The 10,397-nt window shown below is 42.5% G+C and overlaps 1 protein-coding gene across 1 annotated transcript; it reads left to right on the forward strand.

The window, feature by feature from the left end:
• Positions 1-4,359: 4,359 nt before the first annotated feature.
• Positions 4,360-8,657, forward strand: LOC111391716. The gene is made up of 3 exons (XM_023016966.1): positions 4,360-5,121; positions 5,208-7,525; positions 7,583-8,657. The coding sequence occupies exons 1-3, from the start codon at positions 4,360-4,362 to the stop codon at positions 8,655-8,657; spliced, it is 4,155 nt and encodes a 1,384-aa protein (XP_022872734.1).
• Positions 8,658-10,397: the final 1,740 nt, after the last annotated feature.

Below are 10,397 nucleotides of genomic sequence, written 5' to 3' on the forward strand. Positions count from 1 at the left end.
GAAATTGTTTTTTAAACTATCCAATGATAACATGCAATGTGACATTCTGTCAACAACGTTGTCAAAAATATTGTATACTAAGCATGATTCTTTCTTCTTTTAACGCAGTCCACTTCCTGTACCTATATTTCTTTCTTCTTCTTTTTTTTCAATCTTTCTTTTTTTTTTTTTTTTTTTTAAAACCCTTCATTTTGGGAAATAGAATTGCCAATTTTTATTAGTTTCAGGGTTTCTCTGAATTTGAAATGATGGGATTTCAGGTTTTTCACAATCAAACAAAAATACAAGATTTGTTCAACAATTTGCAAGCAAATTTTTTTCAATCTTTCTTTTTTTTTTTTTTTTTTCTAAAACCCTTCATTTTGGGAAATAGAATTGCCAATTTTTATTAGTTTCAGGGTTTCTCTGAATTTGAAATGATGGGATTTCAGGTTTTTCACAATCAAACAAAAATACAAGATTTGTTCAACAATTTGCAAGCAAATTTTGATCTACCGAAGGATGGAAATGTGTGACACAGTAAAAAAAGAAACAGCAGTCTTATTTTTCTCTTTTTAGATTATATTAATTGAATTTTTCGTGTAGATAATGTTGGTTGATAACTCGAGAAAGAAGTTTTTTTGACAAATTATCTAAACCAAAACAACTATTTTATCGAAAAATAATTTTTCATTAGGGGCGATCATAACATAAGGCTATTACTTTCACACCTCTCTCTATAGATAGAGACAGCTATGTGAGCAATTTGACTGTACCTTAAATTTGCTCTTACATTCATGGAATGAATAAGGGTTGCAATCTACCCACGAGCTCGGCTCTTGCTCAAGGGTTGAGCCGACGAGCTCAATTTTATTTTATTTTTTTGACTTTTTTGTTCCCTTTCTGGGCTTTTGCTCGAGCTCGGGCTCGTCCAAATATGAGCTCGAGCCGATGAGCTGCTTGGCTCGATTTCCAGATACCTTCGATTCCAAACAAAAATTAGTGACAATCAATTGGACATTCGAATTACAAAGTTGATTCTCATATTGAGGCAGTGAGGTGCAGAATTGTTAAAAGCATTGATTTTTGGTATTTGCATTCAAAGATTCCCTTTTTGGAATAATTACTCCACTCAATCGAAAAGGTGAGTGCAAAATCAAAATCTTATGTTTAAAAACTGTGAAATTCCATAAGATACTCTTCTTTGTTAAAAAGATAAAAAAATCTTTCATATTCGCAAAATTATAAATGGAATGATTTAGTCCCTGTTTGGCACTCTTTAAAATATTAAATTGTTTATTACAGTATCATTCTCTACCACATATTTACACAATAAAATATTTTATGCACAAACAAACAAATTTTTTTTACTTTTTAATCACACATTCTCAAAAAAAATACTATTTAAAACTCTTTGACTTTTCAAATAATGGGCAACAAACAAGGGCTTAACGTTTAAAATAATTCGTATTCAAGTAAACACTAGATTTTTCACGTATTCGATGAGAAAATAAATTCAACATGTACATGCCAGTCTTAAAAATAAATTTAAGTAAATAATTATGTCTTTTTTAATGGTTTAACCTTTTAAATAATTTGATGAGACGTTTATTTATATTCTAAGCATGCTCATGAATAGTGTGGCAAAATTCATAATATCTTCAAATGATTTAGTTAGACTATAAAACTAGGGATTGTAAGCTGGATAGATTGTTTTCAAGCCACTTAGATGAGACTAGTTTTAACGTTGAGTAATGCTCTATCATTTAAGTGATAGGAGGTTCCTTCATTCATTGTCTAATGCATTTAATTCTCCATGATGATGATGGCATTATTAATTCATGAAGGGACCTACTACCACATAGGTTGTTGATGAACATCATGATGATAGACATCATTATTATTTAAAGTTAAGGATGAAAATGGAGGGGGCAAGAGTAGGGAATAAACTCCATGAAAGGAAGACTTATGATTTATATAAATTACTTAGTGGAGTATGTCTCGAATAAATCCAACGAGTAACTAATAATCCTGTTATACAGAAAAAAGTCATTTCCATGCCCTTTTATGATGAATCGTAGAGTTTTATGATTTCATCAACTAAATAGGTTATCAAATGAATTGTAATTACAATTGAAACGATCGAAAAAGAAATATGAGTTAACATACGCTCTAAGATAGAAAATATCATAAAACTCTTAAAAAATAGGAGTTCTTGTAACTTTGAGAGGTAGACCGGGTCAAGACTGGGACGGTATTAAAATGTGTTTCATTATCTACTTTTTTTTAAAAACAACTTAATTAAAAAACATAAAAAAAATAAAAAATAAGAGTCTGGGCTGAGACCATGTATCGCGTCCCTGTCACGATTCCTTGACTAATTGAAGAATTCCCGCCACAAATGGGATGGAGTGAAGGATGGACAATTTGCTATATCCTTAGGTAAAGTTGTTCAGTTTTAGCTTGTTGACATCAAATTTTGTTGAGCGTCTCTTGTCAACTTGGAGAATATGAAGAGGCTAGAAAATCTGCAAAATGGTGATAGTTTGCATGTTAGCCCTCACATTTCAGTTCTACCCTAACGATCAAGTCAATTGCTCTTCCAAAAGAAAATTGTGAAAAAAAAAATGTTACTATATGATATACAGAGTAACAGAAATGATCTTTTGGCCATGATGGGTAAGAGTTATCTTGCACACCGTCGAAATGATACAATTTTTGATAATTCAACGTTAGCAGTGTGCAAAATAACTTCTACAAACCATGGGTTGGAGACCATTTTCGTATGGAGTAATATGGCATGGGGTTTGATATGGTCCATATGTTTACCTCGACCACATATTCCTCGATGACCCACCTCGACCACATATTCCCGATGACTCCCCCCAAACCTGTGGGCAAAATATATTCGTCGTCATATTCCCGAGGATTGGAGTGTATCCTCGACTTCTCTTAATCATACCATGAGGTCGGGAAGTGGAGTCCTCGGTATTCGTGTCCTCATGCTTTTTTACCTCAACGATACCACGTCCTCCTACAACAGTGACGTGTAACACTTGGTACCCCACAAGACTTCTAATTGTAAGAGGAGTCTATTGTTGTTAAACTTGTACCAATCCTACACTTGTTATGCATGTCAAACATCCACCTCCGATAGGATTCTACGGGATGAAGATTCCCCAATTGTTCAAACCACCTGACACTATAAATACATGGTTTCACCTCATCATTCAGGTACTCTTTATATACAATTTTCAGTCCATAGCCTCATGCACATATTCTAACTTAAGCATCTGAGGGGCGACGAGGACACACCTCGACGTCTTTTTTTCAGGTACCGGAAGAACACGTTCGTGCTCGTCACCAGTCGTCAAGCCCGGAATTGCTCAGGTACGACTTTTGGTAGCATCATTGGCGCCGTCTGTGGAAAACGCTACCAAAAGCCATGGTAAACACACGTTCAGGTTTTCCACCAGCAAGTTCAACCAACCCCCTCATGAGGATATCCCTGTTCCTCAAGAGGAATCATCAGAAGTGCCAGAGCCCCAGCCGGCAGTCGTCACTGCTGGAGCCTTTGAAGAGCTCAGACAACAGGTCGCCACACTGACTCAGCTGCTAAGTCAAAGAAATTCGCATCCGTCACCCACACCAGCACCCCAGAGGGGTTTTATGGCAGATGCTCGAGCTCGAGCTCAAAAACATGTCCCTGACAATGGCAGAGCAGGGGCCTCGGGTATACCACATGTGACCTCGGCCTCGAGATCAGTGACCATGGAGTCCGGGGAACTCGCTAGGATTATTCAAGAAGGAATTACGGCGGGCCTACTTTAGGGCAACAAAGGGACGACAAGATTCAGTCCCAACACTCCCTTTACTCTCGAGATATTGGCATTCTCCCTACCAGACAGATTTAAGTATCCTAGGATCAAAGAATATGATGGGACCACCGATCCAATCAATCATCTGAACATATACACGGACGTCATGAATCTACAGGTTGCACCAGATCAGGTGATGTGCAAGGACTTCCCGCATACTTTGATGAATGCTGCTAGGGATTGGTTCTCAACCTTAGAGTCCGACTCCATAGCCTCATTCTCGGATTTGGCGGACAAGTTCTCCACCTTCTTCGCAAGCAGCAAACGCATCAGGAGGACAGCGGCTTCCCTCATGCAACTTAGACAAGGGCAAAATGAGACCCTACGTGACTTCATGACCAGGTTCAACAAGGAAAGACTACAGATTCCCGACCTACACATAACTGCAACAGTTTCTGCCCTCACATAAGCCATAAAATGCGAGGCTTTCAAAATGTCGTTATCCAAAACTCCGCCAAGGACAGTGACCAAACTTCTTACCCGAGGAGAGAAGTACATAAACATGGAGGAAACACTGAACCCGAGGAAGGTTGGACCATCCCACGATAGGGTCGAGCATAAAAGACAGCATGACTCGAGCCCCCATCAAGAACCACCTCGGAGTAAACAGAGACAAGGGGCTTCCCCGACGTCATTCACACGTTTAAACACATCGAAAACAAACATTTTGATGGAGATCAAGGATATGAAGGAGCTCAAATGGCCTGCGAGAATGAGGTTACCCCCCCAGTCCAGGGACATGAGCAAATACTATGAGTTTCATCGGGATCACGGACATACCACTGAAAACTGTAAAGCCCTGCAACGGGAAATTGAAGCCCTTATTAAAAGGGGACTTCTGGGTTCCTACATTGGTAATGACAAACGCCCGAAGAATGATGGTGGTCGGGACAGAGCCCCTGAAGCAAAGCGGGATGGTCAACCCACTGCTGGAATCATCAACATCATTGTCGGGGGTATTGCATCAGGAGGAGATTCTAACACTGGGAGGAAGCAGTATGCCCGACAATACATGACAACCCCGAAAGCACATCATGATGACCTCGAGGACATAACATTTGGTATGAAGGATCTTGAGGGCGTGTCGTTTCCTCATGATGACGCCCTAGTCATCTCTGCAATAGTAGCAAACTTTGAGGCAAAGAGGATCTTAATCGACAACGGAAGTGCTGCTAACATATTGTCACATGAGGCCTTCACAAAAATGGGAATCTCTCCCGAACAACTGAAGACAGTGAAAACCCCCCTTCAAGGATTTGGGGGGGTATTATTTTTCCGGAGGGAGTGGTCGAGCTTCCGCTTACCTTAGGCTCAGGAAAAGAACAGATAACGGTGATTACATCTTTTCAGATTGTTCGGTCTTCCATAGCATACAACGCCATCTTGGGTAGACCATTGCTCAATAAGGTAAAAGCTATTGTCTCCACCTTCCACCTCGCCATGAAGTTCCCCACCAGTCATGGTGTCGGGGTGGTACGCAGAAACCAAGCTGCTGCCAGACAATGCTATGTCACCTGTGTCAGGGAAATAAAGACAGACATCATGCAAATCTCAAAAAAGGGGGAAGAGTTCGAGAACAACGGGAGACTCGCTCCAGTGGAGGAGCTGTTGGAGATAGAGCTCGAGCTAGGGAAGAAAGTCAGGGTTGGTCGAGATCTGAGTACGGCCCTCATGACCGAACTTATTGATTGCTTATCCCGCAACATTGATGTCTTCGCATGGAAGGTGGATGATATGCCTGGCATCGACCCCGAGGTTGTAGTACACATGCTCAACACTAAGCCCAGAACTCATCCAGTTAAGCAAAGAAAGAGGCAGTTTGCACCGGAACGACGACAGGTCATAAACGAAGAAATTAATAAACTAATCAAGGCTCAGTTCATCCGCGAGGTCAATTATCCTGACTGGCTCACCAATGTCGTCCTGGTAAAAAAGGCTTGTGGTAAGTGGAGAGTCTGCATTGATTTTACAGACCTCAATAAAGGATGCCCAAAAGACAGCTACCCCCTACCTCGAATTGACGATTTGGTGGATAGTACGTCGGGACACAAATTATACAGCTTCTTGGATGCATTCTCGGGTTACCATCAAATTCTTATGACCGAGGAAGATCAAGAGAAGACATCATTCATGGCCGATTCTGCCATATACTACTATAAAGTCATGCCGTTTGGTTTGAAAAATGCAGGAGCAACATATCAAAGACTTGTCAATAAAGTTTTTGCAGGAATGATCGAGAGAAATATTGAGGCCTGTGTTGATGACATGGTTGTAAAGAGCAAGAAAGTGGGCCACCATGTAAGTGATCTCGAGGAGGTGTTCGCCACGCTGCATAAGTACAGAATGAAGCTGAATCTGAAAAAATGTGCATTTGGCGTTGCCTCGAGAAAGGTCTTGGGTTTCATGATCACTCACAGGGGAATCGAAGCCAACCCAGACAAAATAAGGGCGTTGGCATCAATGGAGTCACCTAAAACCAAGAAGGAGGTACAGAAATTAACAGGCCGTGTTGCAGCCCTCAACAGGTTCATGTCCCGCGCAGCCGATAAATGCTTCCCCTTCTTCAAAGTCCTCAGGGGAAATCGAAATTTTGAATGGGATGAGGAATGTGAAAGGGCTTTTCACGAACTTAAGGAAACACTGGCGTCCCCTCCTATCCTCACTAAACCCGAGCATGGTGATACTCTGTATTTATACTTGGTCGTATCCCAGAATGCCGTAAGCGGCGTGCTAGTGAAAGAAGTTAACAAGGCCCAGCAACCCATATACTACGTCAGTAAGGTCTTGCTCGATGCAGAGACAAGATATACTTTGGCAGAACAGTTTGCTCTTGCGTTGGTTATGGCAGCACGAAAGCTCAGACAATATTTTCAGTCTCACCCCATAGTTGTGCTCACTAATCAACCCCTTAGGCATATACTACAAAAACCCGACGTTTTCGATAGGTTACTAAAGTGGGCAATTGAACTGGGAGAATTTGACATCGAGTATAAATCCGGACCATCTATCAAGGTGCAAGCCTTGGCTGACTTTATTGCAGAACTTACCCCAAAGCCTCGGGGGCCAGGGGATAACTCGGACAATCATATTTCAAACACTTGGAACATCTTTGTTGATGGAGCATCCAACTCGTCGGGTTCCGGAGCCGGGGTTATCATCACGAGCCCTGACAAAATCGTGGATATTCAATGCGCACTCAGGTTTGAGTTTGAAGCTACCAACAACGAGGCCGAATATGAGGCCGTCATTATCGCTCTTGAGCTTGCTCGAAATCTTGAGCTCGAGCATCTTAAAATTTTCAGCGATTCTCAGCTTGTGGTCGGTCAGATAGAAGGTACATTTGAAAGCAAGGAGGAGAAGATGAGTTTGTATTGTCTAAAAGTTCATGATCTCCAGCGACAATTCAAGAGTTGCGAAATCATAAAAATTCCGCGTGCTGATAATGGTAAAGCTGATGCATTATCTAGACTGGTATTCATGGGAATCGATGGGCTAGAAAGGACAGTCCACGTGAAATTGGTAATGGAGCCCAGCATCACTCAGGGAGTTGGGGTCATGGACATTGTTCATGAGCCGTCATGGATGGACCCAATTGCAGAGTTCATAAATAATGGAAATTTACCTGAGGACCCCAGACTTTTGAGGTCTATAAGATCTCGGGCATCTAGGTACTGCATGATTGGATGAGTACTATTCCGAAGAAGTTTCACACTTCCATATCTAAGATGCCTTAAACCCTCGGAATCAGCCCGAGCTCTAGCTGAAGTTCATGAAGGTGTATGTGGGAATCATCAAGGAGCTCGGGCCTTGGCATTCAAGCTTATAAGGTATGGGTACTACTGGCCCACCATGAAGAAAAATGCCTCTGAATATGTCAGAAGATGCGACAAATGCCAGAGGTTTGCCAACGTCATCCATTCTCCAGCTGAGGACCTCACAACAATAACATGTTCGGCTCCTTTTGAGCAGTGGGGAATTGATATCCTCGGGCCTTTTCCGCTGGCAAGAGGACAATTAAAATTCATGGCAGTGGCAGTAGAATACTTCACGAAGTGGGCAGAAGTAGAACCTTTGGCAATAATTTCAGAGCCCAAACTTAGAGCTTTTGTATGGAAATCTATTGTCTGTAGGTTCGGGATACCAAAGGTCCTCATAACTGATAATGGACGACAATTTGATAATGTACAATTCAGAAGTTTCTGCACCAACCTAGGGATTGACCATCGACTCACATCGGTTTCGCACCCTCAAAGCAATGGTCTAGCCGAGGTCACAAATCGGATTATTTTGCAAGACCTCCGGACAAGACTCGGGGATGCCAAAGGCTCTTGGTCCGAGGAGCTCCCCTCAATACTCTGGACGTACAGAACTTCGCATAAAACAACGACGGGTGAAACCCCTTTCATGCTAGCATTTGGCATTGAGGCCACCATCCCAGTTGAAATCAGTCTTCCCAGCCCAAGGAGAATGATGCCCGATTCTCTGGAGCATACAACAGAACATTTGGATCTCCTCGAGGAAGTTCGGGAACAAGCAGCACTAAGAGTAGCCTCTTACCAAAGCAGAGTGGCAAGGCATTTTAATAGCCGGGTCAGATCTTGGAGGTTCAGGGCTGGAGACCTCGTGCTGAGGAAGGCCGAAGCTGCTGGTCATGCTCTCGGAAAGCTCGGGCCAATTTGGGAAGGACCATTCGAAGTCATACGGCAAATCAGAAGAGGGTCTTACAGCCTAAATGATGCCTCGGGTAGACCTCTTCCAAGGCCTTGGAATGCCGATAATCTGAAAATATATTACAAGTAGCATACCCGACGTCATGTCGGAGATTTTCTTCTAGTTCTTCTGAATTTTATTTTTAGTTTGGCAGGCCTGCGCGCCCTTGCATTTTATTTTTAGTTTGGCGGGCCTGCGCGCCCTTGCATTTTATTTCTAGTTTGGCGGGCCTGCGTGCCCATGAATGTTTTCAATTCTCTTTTGTAATGAACTACGTTCGGCTTGATCCCGTTTAGGTACGTAGGCAGCTTGGATACGATATAAATCTAAGTCCAGTCCGAAGAATTAAAAAATCGAAGCTTCGGGTATAACAAACCCCGTCGTTAATTTTGCATCCAGGAATTACCTAAGCCTTGTTCTCGACAAGCACTCCAAGCCTTGCCCTCGAGCAAGCAATATAAGCCTTGTCCTCGACAAGCACTTTAAGCCTTGCCCTCGAGCAAGCAATACAAGTTTTGTCCTCGACAAGCACTCCGAGCCTTGCCCTCGAGCAAGCAATACAAGCCTTGTCCTCGACAAGCACTCCAAGCCTTCCCCTCGAGCAAGCAATACAAGCCTTGTCCTCGACAAGCACTCCGAGCCTTGCCCTCGAGCAAGCAATACAAGCCTTGCCCTCGAGCAAGCACTCCAAGCCTTGCCCTCGAACAAGCAATATGAGTCTTGCCCTCGACAAGTTTGCATTGCTTTGAGGCAAGGTGAATGATCCTCGATACAGTGAGAATTACAACGACACGAGGATTACATTGAGTTTCCTCAAAGATTATCGTCGATATTATTTGCATACCATCGACATTAATATTCGATGACGTAGTCGTCGATATATCATCGAGAATAATATTAACATTCGAAAGACATTTTTCGCATCTATTTATGTCGTGGCCATAGATAGATGTTCGTAAATCATGATCGTCGATTATAAAGGCGTAAACTGATCTATTTGAATCGTCGATTAAAAATATGTAACGTCGTTATATTATCATCGAGAGCATAATATATTGAAAAGCAGTAAAGATCAACTCAAGTAAAAGCTCGGGCAAAACAGTATCGAACATGGAGATTGTATTAATAAGTGCTCAATAAAAAGTAATGCAAAAAATGCCGGATTTGGCTGGCGACAAAGTTACAAATTTTGCTCGAGTAAAAAAACTACATCTAGACCCCGGGACTCTCCTGACCATCCTCGAGGTCATCATCAAGGTCGACCCCTTCGTCGTCGAGCGTACCCTCTTCTGACTCCGAAAGCTCGAGGTCTCCCGCAACCTCCGGGATTGCCTTCAGCTCCTCGGGTTTCGCATCAGGCTTCGATCGAAGAAATGCTCGAGCCTCCTTAAGGCCATGGAAATATGAGCCCATTGCATAGTCGCCTTTCAGCCTGTTGAAATCCTCGGAGTTCTTGAACTCCTCAACAGCTTCATCCCGAGCTTCAGCCACCCTGACCTCAAGGGATTTCTTTAGCTTCTCGAGCTCTGTCTTCAATTCTTTTGCCTCGTCTTTCACGAGGCCTATGTCATCACGAGCCTTTCGAAGCTCAGCCTTCGCAAGATCACGCTCAGCCTTAAGGTCAGTTACCCTCTTATCTCGAGCTTCTACTGCCTCCTGGAGCTCGATCACCCTCCGGGAATCATCCATTCCCCTGAGTAAGCCACCTCGAGCTATACTCAAAGCCTGCAAATACATTTATCATTAGCTATAACCTCGATATAAAAAGACCATAAATCTTATAATCGCAGTTCACCTGGAATATAAATGACTCGAGGTCCTTGCCGGCCT

This window comes from Olea europaea, unplaced genomic scaffold, assembly GCF_002742605.1.
Source record: "Olea europaea var. sylvestris unplaced genomic scaffold, O_europaea_v1 scaffold83, whole genome shotgun sequence".
NCBI classification, from domain to species: Eukaryota; Viridiplantae; Streptophyta; class Magnoliopsida; order Lamiales; family Oleaceae; genus Olea; species Olea europaea.